The sequence below is a fragment of the Hetaerina americana genome, unplaced genomic scaffold (genome assembly GCF_022747635.1).
Source record: "Hetaerina americana unplaced genomic scaffold, ioHetAmer1.1.p SCAF_2, whole genome shotgun sequence".
NCBI classification, from domain to species: Eukaryota; Metazoa; Arthropoda; class Insecta; order Odonata; family Calopterygidae; genus Hetaerina; species Hetaerina americana.
The window spans coordinates 109,709,882-109,728,224 of record NW_027286763.1 but is presented as its reverse complement, the minus strand read 5'-3'; the positions used below and the strand labels follow the sequence as shown (position 1 = coordinate 109,728,224).

Sequence of the window (18,343 nt, the reverse complement as noted above, 5' to 3'; positions counted from 1 at the left end):
AGCTGTCGGTCGTCTCCCCTAAACACTACTAATACTACTAACTTAATCAATTTTTGTCTACCTCGGATGTACTGTCTGGTTTTGATATAAAGGTAAGTCGCCTCAGTACTAAGTGTAATTTTAAGTAATGGTATTTCTAAGTTCGTAGTGAGCCATGATATGTGAAATAGCTTTCTGGTTTCTACGTACCTCTACGTCGCAGATATGTGCAGAGTAGATCTTTAGTTCGGCAGCATTCTAGTACAAGTTCTTTCTTAACATCCGGAGTAAATGGGATGAAAAATGATTCCGCTACAAGGTTTTACTTCTCTTTCATATTTTAGGTGACAGATTTTCACGTTAGCATGCTCCGTCGATATATACACCATTCCATTCTTCGAAGATTCAAACAATTGTGAAGCCCTTCAAACGGCGCATTTGATGTTCTTCTATGTTCCCCTAATTTGGCGTATTAGTTTGATAAATCCACGAACGAATAGGACATTTCTCACGCTAAATATATTGCATGGGATATGATTAACGATGATACGAGGTATTCTTTGCTAACTGTCTTGCCAAAATTCCAAAAATACCAATATACGTAATTATCAAAACCCAAGGAATAGAAAAATGGCCCACATATTACAGACAAGATGAAGCTAATTCATCAGAATTTGATAAATATTTATGATTTCAACAGAATTATCGCATGCAAGGTGGAGGGGTCACTTTCCGAATTAAAGAGCTCCACATTTCATATATCTGATTTGGATTTGATGATTTTTGAATAAATGAAAGATTTGGATAGTCATTGGTAATCATATCCCTCCTGTTTACTCCACTATCTCCCACATGAATATTCGAATGCTTTATTTATTTTATACCTCGCTTCACCCTCGGTCATTATTTACCTTTTTCTTTAACGTCTCTCTGCCGCCATAAATCCTAAAGCCCCGTGGGTTTAGGACCGGCAAGGGCCACCCGCCCTAGGCCCTTCCATTTTTTCTCTCCTGGTCGAATATTCTAGGCCCGTGGAAGCCGTGACCTTTTCCAACGGCGGACGGGGAGGGAGGGAGGTGGATGGGGGACGGTCAACGTAGGACCGGGAAGTGGAGAGGGAGGAGGCGGTCTCCGACATAAAATCGTGCCTTCTTTCCCCCTCGCCTTTACCCGTCGCCTTCTCCCTGAGATAGGGCAGACGGCGAGATGGGGCACTCGGAGAGCGGAAATTTCTTTCATAGTTTCCTGCCGTTCCTACCGCTGTTTTGGACGTCCATTTTCCTGTTCGTTTCGCGGGCGTCACGCAGCTGTGTCGAGAGGCGCCCCGATTAATTGATGAGGAAACGTCGATACAAAGCCACCCGCGCATTGGTTTAGACTAATGAATACGGAACTTTTTCTGTTTAGATATATTTTCAGTCAATTAGAAGATCTGATCTCGGATCATCCAATTTTCAATCTGGTGTGGTAAACTATTTAAACCGCCAAGCAACTTCCGATGAAACTTAATTGATCGGTAATTAGGAGATCTGGACCCAAATTTCAATCAGGTCAATCCATTTTCTCCATCCACACGAGCATCGAAGACGAGTATGTGGGTTAAGAAGGGTGAGCACTTCTTTCTTAGTAACTTCAGCTTGAATTTTTAAGTCTAATGTAAACTTCGAACGCTTGATGCATCGGCACGTGTGTGTGTGTGTGTGTGTGCGTGTGTGTCGTCGTTGTCATTGGCTCCCGCCATAATAACGACCAGTTGATGAACAGAAACCGAATGGCCGGTTAATCGAAGTATTGACGGCGCGACTTATTGACCCTTATTACTCCAGTGACGCGAGACTTTTGAAATTCTTACGCAATCCCCATCAGAGGGCAAGGACCAGATGAAATGACTAAGGGGAAAAGGGTGGAAGAGGCCAGGTTTGAAATTTATAGTTCGTTTCGTGTGCTTTGCGGCGTGTCCTCAGCGGCGTATATCCTTGCTAAACTCCCGGTGGCGGGATTTTAGATGTCGATGCAGGGTTAGAAAGGATTCCAAGGAACTGGATGTTGAAATAAAACGTTTAATTCATTGCCACAACATGTTTTTAGTTGAAAAATATGCCCCTAAATCATTTTAGTTCAGTTATCTAATTTTGTATTAATTTTCTAATCACCGCGTGGTCTGTTTAATAATTGATATAACTTCAGCAGTTAACCCATCCGTTCCAAATCAACTTAAAATCACTCTTGCGGTGTATTTTTTTCTTTCTGAATTTTCACAACCCCCCCCCCTCCCCCCCGTAGCAATCTTGGTGGCAAATTGTACCACAGTGAGTATTTCATGAATTGTCGAATTGAAACCTTGGTGAACTTTCCTCGGCTGGATTCTATTTACAGGATGCTTACTTCAGGTATAAATGGAGCCGTAAAATAGTTTCATAAACGCTAAACCACTCTACCAAAAATACATGCATTAAAACTGCATGTTTATTATCAAGCTTCCGAATTTAGTGGAAATGTGGGGGATGGAATTGAATAAAATTTAACGGACTGTACCTAATAATGACATTTATATATTCAATTGTTCCCGGCTCAACTTATTTAATAATGACATTTATACTAACCCTGTTATACTGCTCAACTCATTTAAAAATTATTTTTTATTGAATGTTTCTGAAAGTCACGTGATATTACTATTGCCTTTAAAGCAATGGAGATGAATGGAAAAAGATTTGATGGGTCGTGGGTATTTGTCCGTATTGCTTTGACAAGAAAGAGACGCGACGCAATGATGAAAGACTATTTGTGGATCTAAGCCGCTCAACTAATAATGACCAATTCCTGGGAGAACCAATTCTAGTAAGTACCAAGAGGATTTAAAAAAGATCAAAGACTTAAATGCCCCGAAATACCTCAAAATGATTTCAGTTGTGGCGAAAGAGAAAAATCCCGTTACCTTTTACATTTCCCGGATTGCGTGTGCCGAATTGTTTCCAGGGATTCCTTGAGGCAGTGTAGCTTATCGTAATATCTGCCTCGGTGTTGCTCACACAATGTCACTTGCGATAGCAGACGTTTCCGCTGATTCAGTTGATCTTGAAGCCTGGAAAAGACGATGGTCAATCCGTATTCCCTATAGCATCGCAGTGATAAACCAATTAGAGTAGCAGGGAAACGGCTAAAGCAGAATGAATTGAGACTTAAATGAGGCAGGAAATCAAGCGAATCGAAGAAAGGTTTTTCGGATGGCTCAAGGTCATTTATGGGGCACTCTTTGCAAATTGAAACATCCATAGAATTTTGCGCAAAGGGCCGTGATGACCGTGAAATTCCTTGATTTCATTAAGTAAACCGAGTTAATGTAAGTGACATAATGGAATGGTAACTGTCCTTAGTAACTCTGATTGCAAATCAGTATCATACGACAATCGCTGAATAATATTTAATTCAAAGACTCCAATGAACTGAGATGACTATAGGATGCGGAATATTACTTCATTTCATTATTCTTCACGAAGTAATGTATGTTTAAAACAATTATTCAATTTATTACTCTTATTCAAGGATCAGCGTCTTCACGAAAAAAAACGCTGTAAGATAAATAAATTCGCCTACTATCGTAATGAATTACCTTGCGAAAATGTTTTTATAATCGGTCACCATTGTAACGTTCTGTAAATCTTGCATTCCTTCCTCAAGGCTCTTCAGTGTGAAAGGCGTGACTTCATCCGATTCACCTTCCTTAACTTGCGTCAACATTTCCAATTTGAACACTTTGTTTCGCGCGTCGGATTCCTGCAGTGAACGGGCTCTTTTAGGAAAGTCGCTTTAAAACATTTTGTAAAGCCATTCAACTATCAAAGCACTCTCGAGTATCAATTAAAAATACAGACGATTCGAAGAAATTTATTTCCACAGAAAGTAAGATCAGGCACCTCGGAATAATTGTTATTGATAGAGAAAAAAATACTGAACACTGGATAAAAATATTGCGGGCTTTGGCGGGTCTGCGGAAATACTGTCAGACACTACCACATTTATGAGTTTGGTGCTTGCGAATGAACATACTACTAGATACGATTCAAAACATTTAAAACGAATGGCAAAAAAAAAAATAATGCGTTTTTCGATTGAGTTGATGGGACTGAAAATAATGTCCAAAATTTCCAATGGAACAGTTGGGAGTAATTCGTAGGTTTCATGAGTGAAAAAAATCTCAAAAAATCAAATCGGCTTTAAAAATTGATTATCTTTCTGCAGATGAGCGGTAATGAATTGAAGAAGGATATTAGTCTCCAGCGGTCCCTTTGTTATGGTAGTCTTTCGCCCGGATGTCTTGAGGGCATCATAATAAGCGAGGAATTGGAAAATGACGGTTGAAAGGGCTTCATTGTGTGGACTAAAAAAATGTCATGCATGTGAGTCGCGCGTTTCGGTACAGGATATATATTCCTTTTCGAAAGGATAAATGCAAGTGTAAATATTCCCAGATATGACATCATCATTGATATTTCAGCTATGAACGAATAATGTTGGAATTAGTTTTTGTTTTCAAAATTAATTCAGTTTAAAGTAATTCAGGTTTTTCAATGAATAGCGGGAAATTCCTTTTATTTGCCTTGCATTAATTTCAACTTCAGTTCTTCGTGACTCTGCCTGGCTTCATGCTGTTTAAAAGAGAAGTCCACGCCCTTACTAACCCAACTTTCTCCGTACGCCCCTCAACACCCCATTCTAACTTTCATTGTCTCCTCCACCCACTTTTCGTGCCTTTTTCGGATTTCTCCTGGGAACTTGCTCTCTTCATCCACCCTATTTAAAACTTTTTCGATGCTGTTCTCTGTCCAAGTTATTTTCTCCACTCTTCTCCACACCCACGTCTCAAAAACCTTGCCCTGTCTCTCGTTTCTTCACTGTCATGAACTTTTTCACTCTAAAGATATTTAACGAGGGTGATTCGAAAAATAAGGCCTCCTATTTTTTCCATGAAAAATCAAATTTATTCTCCAATTTGCGTACATCGTTGGAAAGGTTGAGAATTTAGCTATTTTTCTACATACTTGCCATGACTATGTAGAATGGATCAAAGAATCCATATCAAATTTGGTGGGAAAACGAAATTAAGGGCGCTGAAGCATTTCGGATGTTGTCTGTGGCATATGGAGAAGCTACCTTGGACCGAAGCAAAGTTTATCGGTGGTATAAGATGTTCTCGGAGGGCCGAGAAGATGTGAACGACGAAGAGCGTGCCGGACGCCCGAGCACGTCAACAACAGGCGAAAACATTGATGAAGTGAAGAAAATAGTGTTGGCCAGTACCGTAATGGCCGTTAGAGACGTTATTGAGGACCTAAACATATCGCTTGGCTCGTGCCATTCGATTTTTACCAATGGTTTTTGCATGACACGGGTCGCCGCGAAATTCGTGCCAAAATTGCTCAATTTCGACCAAAAACAGCAATTCATCAACATTGCTAATGGTGTGTCAGGGGACGACAAAAATTTGCTCCAGAGGGTCATAACTGGAGACGAGCCATGGATTTATGGTTATGACGTGGAAACAAAAGCTCAATCATCCCAATTGAAGCTGCAGCAGGAGCCAAGACCGAAAAAAGCGCGCCGATTTCGGTCGAATGTGAAAGATTTGCTTACAGTTTTCTTCGATTGCAGGAGCGTGGTGCATCATGAGTTCTTGCCACAGGGTGGAACAGTAAAAAAGGAATATGCGAGTTTGCGTGAAGCAATCCACCGAAAACGCCCGGATTTGGGGAAGAACAAAAATTGGCTTTTGCACCATGGCAACGCCCCTGCTCACACATCGTTACTTGTGCGCGAAATTTTGGCGAAAATAGAACATGTAAAACATACCTACTTATCAGATCTGCTCCCCACTCCCCACATCCCCTCATTGCCCCATCACCTCGTTCCCCCGCTAATTTCCTCTTAAAAAACATTATCTATCTTTTGACATGCTAACAATGCACTTCATTTTACATAGACGAATGCATTACCCCCTTATCCATTCGAATCAACAATCACCGCTACTCCTGCAATTCTGCCTCACTCTCTTCTCTTTCTATCCTTTCACACGCAAATTGCCACAAACTTTCATATGAGCAGTGTTTGTCCCTTACAATCCCAGAATCCGTACCCGATTCAGCCACCAATAAAGAGGTGAGAACTCGTGAGTCTTCAACTTCCCCCCCAAACTCCATTATTCTCTCAGAGAATTTTCAGTGTTACTTGAAGAAGGCCTCGCAGAAGGCCTACAGCTCTGACAACCTAAAATGTGAGTGTCCTCTATGTGTTACGTGTTATCTGTTTTATTTTGTGTTCTATTGTGCCGCCCAAATATTATATTGCCCTCGTGAGTGCTTTTACATCATCGATATATATATATATATATATATATATATATATATATATATATATATATATATATATATATATATATATATATATATATATATATATATATATATATATATATTTATTTATTTATATATTTTATAAATTTACATGTGGGTCGCGGTAGTCCAGGGGTAGAGTGTGACTGACTGACCGGAGGGCCCGTGTTCAATTCCTGGTCAAGCCTCTCTGAATACCTGCAGCTAAACCCAAGCTATGTAATTTTTTGGGTACCAAGTCCTCCTGGGAAACCATAACCGGCATAGGGAAAGGAACTGGCCCCCCTACCCTAATGTGTGAATTTCACATCACCTACCAAACCGATCTTCGGGTTGATTACTGTGTTAATATATTATTATTATTAGGTAATCTACCGGTTAAAGTAGGTTTTTCGATGGACACAGCTACTAAATAAATATTTTGTGATTCCTAACAAAATACAAAATCCAGTATCCTACTCTACATCAGACCCCTCTTCATCTCTGAGTACTTTCTTCTTCCCTTCATCCCGTCCAACATCCCTATCCTGTTCCTTCCCTTTCCTCGTTTGCCTAACATTCTCCCCTCAATTACAGTCTTCAACATCCCACTGCCGGTCAATACCCCCTTCATCCACTTTTCCTGCCTCCATAGGATTTCTCCCAGCAAACCCCTCTCTTCGCCCACCATACCAAGTACTTCCTCGTTTGTTTTCTTCTCTGTCCATTTCACCTTCTCCATTCTTCTCCACACCCAAATTTCAAAAGCCTCCAGTCTACGTCTATCCTCCTGCTTCAATGACCACGTTTCCGCAACGTACATAGCCTACACTCCATATCAAAGTTTTTACGAGTCTTTTCTTAATATACTTACTCAAAGTCCTTCTAATCAACTCCCTCCTCCTTGTGAAAGCCTCTTTACCTAGCGCAATTCTTCTCCTTATGTCCCTACTACTTTGACCGTGTTGGTCCAAAACAATTCCGAGATACGTAAACTGTTCTACCTGCTCCAGTTTTTGCCCTCCCATTTTAATGTTTAGCTCAGCCTTTTTCTTTCTAGAAATTCACATAACCTTTGTTTTATTAATATTGATTCTCATCCCATACCTGTCGCACTGAATTTCCAATTCACTAAGCAATTCTTGCAACCCCTTGGCTGACTGACTAACTAAGCTTGATCATCCGCAAACCTAACTGATTTTACGAATTCCCCGCCCACTTTCATTCCTACCTCGAGTTCTTCCCATGCCTCCTTAATCATTTCCTCTGCATACAGGTTGAACAGCAATGGTGATAATGGGCAACCCTGCCTTACACCTCTTCCTAACACTTTCCAACCGGACTCCCCGTTCCTCACTCGCACCTTAGCAGTCTGAGACATGTACAGGTTGCGGATTAGCCTCCTTTCCCTCCAATCTATTCCTATTTTCTGCAGAATACTCATTAGTTTTCCCCAATTCACACTATCAATCACTTTTTCAAAATCTACGAAACAGGCAAATACCTCCTGGTGGTATTCTATGTTCCTCTCGATTAATAATCTCATTACTGCAATGGCATCACGCGTACCTCTCCCCTTCCTAAACCCAAACTGATCATCCCCTAAGTAATCATTTGCCCTACTTTCTATCCTTTTGTTTATGATCCTGAGAACAATTTTAGCTGCGTGGGATATTTAACTTATTGTCCTGTAGTCCTCACATGATGTAGCCTTTACCTTTTTCGGAATAGGAACTAAAACTGATCTCACAAAGTCTTCCGGCCAGATTCCTTCCTCATAAATACTACGACTCACTCCATATAGCCTCTTCCTCCCACATTTTCATAAACATTTCAATAGTTCCGCGGGAATGTTATCCACCCCCACGATCTTATTTAGTTTCATCTCCCTTAATGCCCTTTCTAATCTCATCGTCTAGTATACCTGGACCTAAGCTATCTTCCTCTACGTCATGTTCCTTTTCTATGTCTAACTTTGTTGGTCTAAGTTCTTTACTATACAGTTCTTCTATATACTCCTTCCATCTCTCTTGGATCTTTCCTGTGCCAACTATTACCTTACCCGCCTTATCTCTAACTGTTAGCATAGATCTCCCTTTCTTACTTCCCGATAAAGATTTAACTTTGCTGTACAGCGCACCAATTTCACCCTTCCTCTGCAGACTTTCCATATCCTCGCACTGCGTCTTCCACCATGCTTCTTTTGCTTTATTTGCTGCCCGCCTCAATTTATTGTTTAATTCTTTGTACTTCATTTTGCCTAACTCTGTATTAATAGTTTTCCATGTTCTCCGTTCATCCGTCGTTTTAATCATCTCATCCGTGATCCATAGTTTCCTAGTCCTTTTCGCATTGACGGTTCCAATAGTGTCTTTTGCGGCTTTCTATAACCCTTTCTTGATACTGTCCCATTTTTCTTCGATAGTACTTAGCTCTTTACCATCCTCCATTTCCTTTCCTCTACCGCCTGTTGGTACTCCTTCCTTTTCAAACCATTTAATGCTTCTACATTCCATTTTCTAACACGCCGCCCCTGCCTTATCTTTTTGAAAAGGACGCTACGTTTCATAACAACTAGATTGTGGTCAGAGTCCGCATCCGCTCCCGGGAAGCTGTGCGAATTCATCACACTGTTCCTAAACCTGTGGCTAACCAGAATATAATCTAGCTGATACCTTTCTGAGTCACCTGGCATTTTCCATGTATACCTGCGTCTTTTATGTTGTATAAACCAAGTGTTAGTGATGAGTAACCCCTGTCTCCTGTAGAACTCAACTGCTTTCTCCCTGCGGTCATTCCTCGTGCCTAAACCGTAGTCCCCCACCTCATCACTATCTCTTCCTTCTCCTACCGTCGCATTCCAATCCCCCATCACTATCAAATGTTTCCCTGCAGGCACACACGCGATTATGTCCTCTAACTGATCGTATATCCTATCGACCTCTTCTTCCTTATGGTTGCTCGGTGGCATGTATACCTGAATAATAACCAAATTCGTCGGTTCTGCTTTTATCTGTACTAGTAGTATTCTATCCGTTACCTGCTCTATGTTGACTACGCTTCTCCCTACCTCTTCATTTAATGCTATGGCAACCCCTCTTTGGCTCTCGTCCCCGCTGCTGTAAATTATTCTATACTGATCACTCCAGTAATCCCCGCTATGCTTCCATCTCACCTCGCATAGACCTAAAATATCTATATTTCCCATTTCCATCTCTCGCTTAAAATTCTCCAGTTTCCCTGTCCTCATCATTGTCCTAACATTCCACGTTCCTATTCTAACTAATGTGGTCTTCTTCTTCTGCGTCTTCCGTCCTGTTGCTGCCGGTTTTTCGTTACAAGGGTTTCGTGGGATGACGACCGCAGAAGCCTTGCCTCCCCCGCTGCCGGGCACAACGCACGGCCGATTGGGCCGAGCCCCGTAATTGCCAGGACTCAAAATCTCTGTATTGTCCATCATATTTATCTTGGGAATGATAATTGAGGTGGTTTCCCGTTGCCTTCCTCAATAGTGTTTTTAACGTGACACCATCACTTATTGGCCGCCCCACTGGGGTCAGACGCCATTGCAGCCGCCTTACTGAGGAACCGACGCTGCGTGGACTCCCTTTCGCCTGGCTCCTAACCTTCGACCTATGGGTGACCCTACCAGGAGCAATTATTATTACTTCCGCCAGCACAGCTCTAGGGGTAATCGGAACACACAAGCCCTTCCACCACGTCAAGGTTGTAGTCCGGGGAGGGATATATATATATATATATATATACTCGTGTATATATATATATATATATATATATATATATATATATATATATATATATATATATATATATATATATGAATGTTTGTATACATTTTGTTTAATTTTTTACATTCAATGTAATTTGCTGCTCATGCGCTCGTGGTGCATGATGGGTGATATCTTTATTTCAGACTCAATGGTTATCCCTGGGTGTTAAGGCTTCAGGTACCGACAGCGGAAGTGACATCGGTCCTATGCCGTCACAACGGAATTAAGTGAAATCGGTGTGATGTCAATCTGGAGTAAAGCATAACAAGGAGCGTACGGTGACCACCGAGGATTCGAATTCTTAAAAAAATTGAATAAGGAAGGCATTATAAATGCATTTCATACGAACTCAAACCGAAGTAAATCCATCCCAAACTGTGATACAATTCTTTCATGTCTCCTCTCATAGCGAATGCAGGAGTATCTGTCGGAATTATACCTGAATGTTTATTTTTAAGGGTCACTTACTTCACTTTCCATATTTTTTAGGCGTGCTCTCAACGAGTTGATTTGCTGTTGGAGTTGGCGAATGGCTCGATCTCTCACGCGAATCATAGACACCGTTTTCACTTCCAAATCTTGCAGCTCTGCGCGAGCCTCATCGTTTTCAACCGCCGCCCTCTCTCCTTTCTCTTTGACCCTGGCGATGCTCCGAGACTGCCCGTCTGCATCCAAAGACATCGAAGAGACGATGTGATCCAAGTACAATGCGTCCTGTGATCAAGTCGAGTTTACTTTAGTATTTAAAAATCCCCTGGCGCTCCTAGTCATTCATAGAGGAAAAAGCAATTGAATTGGCGTTGAATTGGCTTCGATTTGCTTGATGCGTCATGATCACTACAACTTGTGAATCGAAAAACAGAGTTCAGGGTTATTATTATTATTAAAACTCACATATGCAGATAGACAATGTAAGGTAGCACACAAGTCCCAAGTATTACAATCAAACTTGACTTGGGAAAATAACATGAAATCATCTCAAATCCAATCAATATCACAAAAGATAATAAATAAAATCAGTCAGAAAAAAATCAATACACTTAAAGGAAACTTCCCAACACCAATCTCTGACACAAAAAAAAAATCCCCGTCTCATAACATTAGTTTCCCAATCAGCAAGAAAAAAATCACAACTAAGATATTGCATACAATTTTACGCAACACATCAATCGAATTATTATATAAATTGTTTACATCTTTTCTTAAAAGTTTTTACCCTGTTAGGAAAGGGCTCCAATAGTTTTGCAAGTAAACTGTTCCATTCAACAATTGTTGGGATGTTGGTGATGCATGAAAGATACATTTCCACGCCAAAGGAGCAATATCTTCAAATGCATCGCGATTCGGTAGAAACTTCGGAATCGGTTCAGAGAAAGTATGTGGTGAGGAGTCGTGAACATATTACCTTAGGGAACCCAGGTGGTCCAATGGAATTTATTGAGCTATATGTTTCCAGCGAATGGTCGTCCGATGTTGTCAAATTTCGCTCCCCGTGGACTCCGGCCCGAGCAGCAGGTCATTATTTATGGCAGAGGCTCAATGGACGCCAATGCACCCTCGATATCCGCCCTAATCGAAGGGAACCGCAGTAAAGGCTCTGGATCATGGGTCTCTTTCGGGCTTCCCCATAGGGCAACATTTCTCTCCAGGGAATCAGATTCAGAGATCTTTTTAACCTGCTTATACGAATAGGCGGAATCGCTTTTTCCGGACTATACCGCGCCATTTGTTAGGTTCCTTGTGGCGAAGTTTGAGGAAAAGTGATAAGATGTTGGCTGTTTGCCCCGTATACCATAAACGACGGCGCATCTTGATGATACCTCGTGCTTTCTTACGCAGAGTTATGTGGGGTGAAGTTTGAAGTCTCAATTACGGTTGAGATTGAATCGATTGGATTCATCCGCTATGCTTAGGAAGGAGAAATTGAGAAAGAGGATAGGTTTAAGTGCCCAGGAAATGCAGTTGAAAGCATCTGGAAATGTGTGTGTGTGTGAGAGAGAGAGAGAGAGGTCAGGGATATAGCATGGATAGTAAATATGGTATTCATTCATCCACAGGATGGAGAGGTTACTTAGGAATAGGATGAATATTGGTCTGCTGAAGATTTTCATAAATTTAACGTTAGGAGCGTGTATTTGTGTGGAAGAGAGAGAGAGAGAGAGAGAGAGGGAGAGAGAGAGAGAGAGAGAGAGAGAATGGCCATTGAGAGCAGCGAATAGAAAAATGATCGAAGCATTCAAATTGTGGACATGTAGAAGAATTGAGGGGATAAAATGGACAAATGAAGATGAGGGACGAAGGGGTTTAATATCATGTGGAAGAGGATAGGAGGATAATAAAAATAAGGAAAAACAAATGGGTTGACCAGGGAAATGATGGCATATTACAGGCAGTACTGGAGGGAGAGGTGGGAAGAAGGGGGAGGAGAAAAGTTGGACGGGAATGGTTCAGAGGTTGAAAGAGCAATTTAAAGACAAGACCGTGGGCACATCTGCCGGGAGGTAGAGCGAGCGCTACATGAAGACGTTGTATACCGTTCCTCTTTTAGTCAGAAGGGCATGGGTGTTTTAAGAAGCCCAATAAGGTTAATTGAATGTTTTCGTGTCAAACCTGGAATTGATAATCAAATGATATCTCTTGTATCCGGTTTCTCGAATTAACAACGTTAATCCCGGAATTGTAAATAGCAATGCATTAACGAGACGATACTATTGGTAATATAAGAGATGCGATGCTAATAATGAGAAATAATGGCCGACACAAAAAAGAGACATACGTGGAACATGCAGCGAGAAGTGGAAGTGAGGGATCGGGTATCCCTTGAACAAGTTCACTTATCCGTCCGAAATGAAAAGTAGAAATTCTATACGGTCCGTAATACAATAACGAAGAGCTTCATTTTCATAGATTAAATTACCATTTAAGAGGTAGAAACTAAACATTTATTCGCGAGAGCGAATTTATTAATATTTAGAGAGCGAATCTTTCTTTTCCAATCTTGCCCATTCCTTAATATGTTCCTCGGAGGTTAGATATGAAGACATTAAGACGGGTTTCGGTGGCTCAAATTACCAGAGGTGGTGTAAGTCATCACTAAAATACAACATCTTCAAGTATTTTGAAAATTATATTACCAGGTTTGTTGGCAGTACGAAAGGGTAAAATGAATTAAGCTGGGTGGATGATCAGGTAGAAAGAACATAAGAGGTGTGACCAAAGAAAGACCGGACTGATTTTATAACTTGTTTATGTCGACGGATACAGCATAATCGAACTTGTCGCCCTCAAAGTACATGCCTTGGATGACGACACACCTTTGCCAAGGTTTCTTCCAGCTCTCGAACCCTGCCTGGTAAGCCGCCTTAGGGGTCCTCTTCAGATCTGCCGTACAATTAGTTTTAATGTCCGCAATGGAGTCGAATCGGCGCCCTTTCAAGGTTTATTTTAACTTTGGAAACAAAAGGAAGGTTTTAAGAAACTCTGGGTCGGCATTAGCTCGATCCAGGAGTTCCTGACAAATGTCCACACGTTTTTGTCTCTGTTCATCAGTCAGCACCCGCGGGACGAATTTTGATGCGACTCATGCCATGCCCAAAATGTCCGTCAAAATCGTCTGACCGGATCCAAAACTAATGTTCGCTTCCTCGGCTATCTCCCTAACAGTTAAATGGTGATTTGGCAGCACCAAGTCAAATGTTTGGGGTCTGTCGAAGTGGAAGGCCGCCCTGTTTGCGAATCTTCATCTATAGAGGTTCTGGCCGATTTAAGACGACTGTACCGCTCAAAGCACTGGCTTCGACTCATAGCTTCATTAACAAAGGTTTGCTGAATCATTCCAAATGCCTCCGTAGCACTTTTGCCAAGGTTGAAACAAAATTTCACGCACACGCACTGTTCCTCTAGCTCCTTCATTGCTGCCGTTGCACGCGGCGACGAACAGGTTAAGACACGTACTGCTGCTGTTGCGCAACTACGCGACGTAAGCAAACGCAACACCTCTCGTTTTAGACTTCAGATGTGTGGCTAGATGGCGTACTGTGTCTCGTTTCGATCCGGTGAACGGTTTGCGCACAATAAAATCAGTCCGGTTTTTTTATTACACATTGTATGTTTAATATATCCTTTTCTTGGCATTACTAAGTGAATATGAAATGTGATCATAAAAATAAAAATCAATCCCATTACACTTCTCACAGTGGATTTACTCCAAATTGGACAATAGGTTGATACACCGATTAAAGTTTGTTCCTCTAATCCTGGTTTTCCACATCACATTTACAGGGGTATTATTGAATATTTGTTTTGCGATTTCATGGAATAATTTCACCATTCAAGCGATTCATTCCATGAAATATTTTTCGATTGAGATAAAATGTTAATCCATGACTAATGACCAAAACGCCACACCTGCGAATGGGAAAAGCAAAATAATCGAACTTCTCGTGAGCAGTTGGATTCGGGGGCGGTTCTTTTTGCCGTAGCTCTGAACTCAAGTAAACTTTGTCGTTTAATCTGTCTTGTATTGCTCCCTTTAGATCGAAAGACATTATACCTTACTGCTGAGATATTGATCGCCATTATTAGGAATGTATCCATTCTTCATTTGTATGTTTCCCTGAGGATGTATTTATGAAAGACTTGTCTCTTGTACAAATCAACTGATATTAATGATGGAAATGTTTTCCCCTTCTGCTTTATCCCTTAATGACGCGAGTTGTCTTCTACACGAACAATTTGATTGAAAGAGTACATTGCATGCATCCATGATCGAGTCTCCCCACATGTTGTTGCACGATGGTTTTGGAACCAACTGGAGAAATATAAGTATTTCGCCAGCAGGTATACCTCGTATAAGCCGCCATTGCCATCTCCGGACTGTCTCCAATCAAACGATACCCGAGGATGTTACTTATTCGCTAATTAACAGCTACATACAATACGATAATATTGTGATTACGAGAGGAAAATTTTGCGGCTCATAATAATTAAATATCTTAGAGGAGGTGATGTATGGCGTGAATTTGCACATTAAGTGCCTTTTCAATAACCAGGGAAACGAATGACATTTTCCATGGGTTATATAGTATAACTTCCTTCATAGGGGACTACATGCAGACATTTATAGCTGCTAGCTGTGTATTGGAGAGGCCAATTTTGAACACATGAAATGGTATAGCGCACATGAATCTGTATGGCACGTAAATACGAGGGTCATCCGGAAAGTAGTACCCGTTCGTGCCGCATGAAGTGCTGACGACGCGAGTAGCCGCTGGACGAGGTCAGATAGCTTCAGTGGCTTGTCTGCCTTCTCTGAGCCAAGTTGCGTGACGCTAGCATTGCCTGTGTTGTTTCTGTGATTGTTTACAATGTTTAAAAAAATTGAGAACGCCGCCAGTTGTGAAGTGAGGGCAGTGATTAAATTCCTCAATGCAAGAAACGTTCGCCCATGTGATATTCATCGCCAATTAAAGGAGGTGTATGGAGACAATGTAATGGACGAGTCGTCTGTTCGGCGGTGGTGTCGCAACTTCAACATGGGGAGGGGGAACACACACGACGATGAGCGTTCGGAGAGACCGTCTGTCATTACAGACCAACTGGTGAGCTCAGTTGACGAATTCGTGAGGAACGATCGGCGCGTCACAATTGATGACATCTGTGAGCATTTTCCCAATGTTTCTCGAACAATTGTTCATGAAATTGTTAAACACCATCTGCATTATGCAAAAATTTGTGCAAGATGGGTCCCTCGCGTATCTCAATGAGCTGGCGGCGAAGGACTATGCAGCAGGAATACAGAAACTTGTCACAGGTTATGACAAATGCCTTAATTTGCTTGGAGATTATGTTGAGAAGTAGTTTAAAGTATCCTCTTTCAAATAAATTTTTTTATGTTTGTTAATATTTACTTTTGTGTCTTTATTTCACGAACGGGTACTACTTTCCGGATGACCCTCGTAAAAAGCCCTTTCATTTTAATAATTGGTAAGATATGATTTAGAATGCAGAGGACCACCAAACTTTTGAGTATGAAAACCGTTAGTATTCGTTGAGTTGAGTATGAAAACCGTTAGTCAGCAATTATCCTTATTGTTGGCAACAGAATATAAGCTCAAGAAATTAGAAATGTAATCTTAAAGCGAGTCGTAATTTAGGAGTCAACAGCGTTCGTTAAGAGATGGTAGGCGATTAGTCCGATGTGTTGGAAATCAACTTACAAAAAACGCGGAGCGAACACTAATTCTGCTTTCATAATAAAATTTAGACAAAGTTTTGTAAACTAAGCTTTTAGGTCTTTATATATTTGACCCAAATCATATTTCTCTTCTCGTCTGTTCTACGCTATATCTGCTCGAGATAGATAGACTTTACCCGAAACAGCTGATAACTACAAAAGACCAATATTGTTCAGCGAACACCAAGATCAAAGTATGATTTTATCAAATAAGTTATCTTATCCGACGGAAAAGTTGCATAACCTTCTTTGGACTTCCTTGAAGAATGTTTTAGGAAATGTAACCGCATTAATGGCCAGAGTTAACTGTGTAAAGGTAATGTGAAGTTAGCGAAGTCAATGAGAACCTTTTAAATGACGCCAAGTGTGCAGTAAATAATGATATTTCGATTTTTAATAATGGCGTCATTAATTATGCATGACATCAGTATCATTCAGAAAGGAAAACACTAGCTGCGACGTGTAAAATTGCATATTTCATTGTCCGATTAAAACTACCCTCTTCTTTGTGCCTCTGGTAATGGCGTAGACAAAATAATACGGTATACCGAGTGTGATTATGCCATTACAAATAATCATTTATCGTAACGTTCCCCTGATTGCTTCTTCGTCTGTCTTCCATGACAAATAAATGGCGTTTCCCCTTGCCCCTGTCCGGATCTTTCACGGAAAAAGCTGTTCTTTTTGTTTTTCTTTCGGGTTTTATCCCGCATTTAATACTGGGCGACTTATAAGTTGCGGAATAACCGCAATGGATTATTTCTTGATGCGATTTTCTTTCTTCGACAAATTTAATCAAAAATTTTGAACTTATTCTTCAACCTTGTTTAATTAAATGTAGTAGTTATCGGAACTCGATTCTTGACTTAACTTTGCAGTAAAAAACTATCATTATTTGTACTTTAAAGATCTCATTGCTGATTTCATCTGCGTTGAAACATATTACATATGTGCCAGGTCTTTAGATATGCAAGTTTAATGTGCACAAATACTGGCCGATTTATTCACAAAGTTCAAAGGCATCCAATCTTATTTTGTTGCTTATTTTTTGAAATATATCAGAACAAATAAAAGTGCTCCAAACAGTGCCAAGTATAAGCGTTTATTGCAATAAAATTTGTTGATGACGGAGGAAACACGTGACCGCTCCGAGTTAAGGCATTGCGGCTCTGAGAAAGTCGACTTGGGTGCTCTCATTAAAAAAGTGGCGTTTCCCTTATATTGAAAATAGGTGCACGCTGTAGTCTGCTAACCTCTCGATTGACATTACTAAAGGAAAGCCTCAAATCAACACTCGTGTGATCTTTTAATTTCCGTGAAAGATGGGAAAAGACTATTCAAACGTAAAAATCACGCGATGAACTCACTCGTTTCGCAGTAGATTTTATGGGAATTACCTCTTTCATCAGATTGATCATTTTTCTGTATGTATCGTAGACGCACTTGGCAGCGTTGAATCTGACGTTAGTCTTCTCAATTTCTTTAATTAGAATTTGTTTTCTCAGAGATTCTGACTTACGTGAAGAGTTGGCCTCATTCCTTTTCTTCAGTTCTTCTACTTCGATCTAAATGTAACAGAGAAGTGCGACTAAAATTAGCAAACACTCCAAGTACTCCTCATTACAGAATTTTATGTTAGCGTTTTTGAAATTGCATTTCGGTATTTACCATGGCACTTTCAAGTTCCTTCATTTTTAAATTCTTCACATACTGCAACTTGTTAATTTCCCTCCCTTTGGCACAGTTTCGTTGATGCAAATCGCCGACCAACTCCTAAAAATAATTTTAACAAATAATAAATATCATTGCAAAAGTGTGGCCATGCACGAGGAAGCATTGTTGAAGGAAGATTTTCAATCGTTTGGCGGGGAACACAACCATGTACGTTCTACTTTGGACCCATATTTTTGAGATGAACCTTTAAATTCCACGAGTACGTGAAATTTCATCGCCAGTGATTAGAAAGTGTTTTG

At 40.7% G+C, this 18,343-nt stretch overlaps 1 protein-coding gene across 1 annotated transcript in view; it reads right to left on the bottom strand.

Annotated features, from left to right (window-relative positions):
* LOC139688208 (uncharacterized) overlaps positions 1–18,343 on the bottom strand; it is a 32,722-nt gene that overhangs the window by 5,815 nt on the left and 8,564 nt on the right. The window contains exons 4-5 of the mRNA XM_071585637.1: positions 18,039–18,143; positions 17,814–17,935 (exon numbers count right to left, since the gene is read on the bottom strand). Of these exons, the coding sequence (XP_071441738.1) occupies positions 17,814–17,935; positions 18,039–18,143 (227 nt within the window). The remainder of the gene's footprint in view (positions 1–17,813; positions 17,936–18,038; positions 18,144–18,343) is intronic.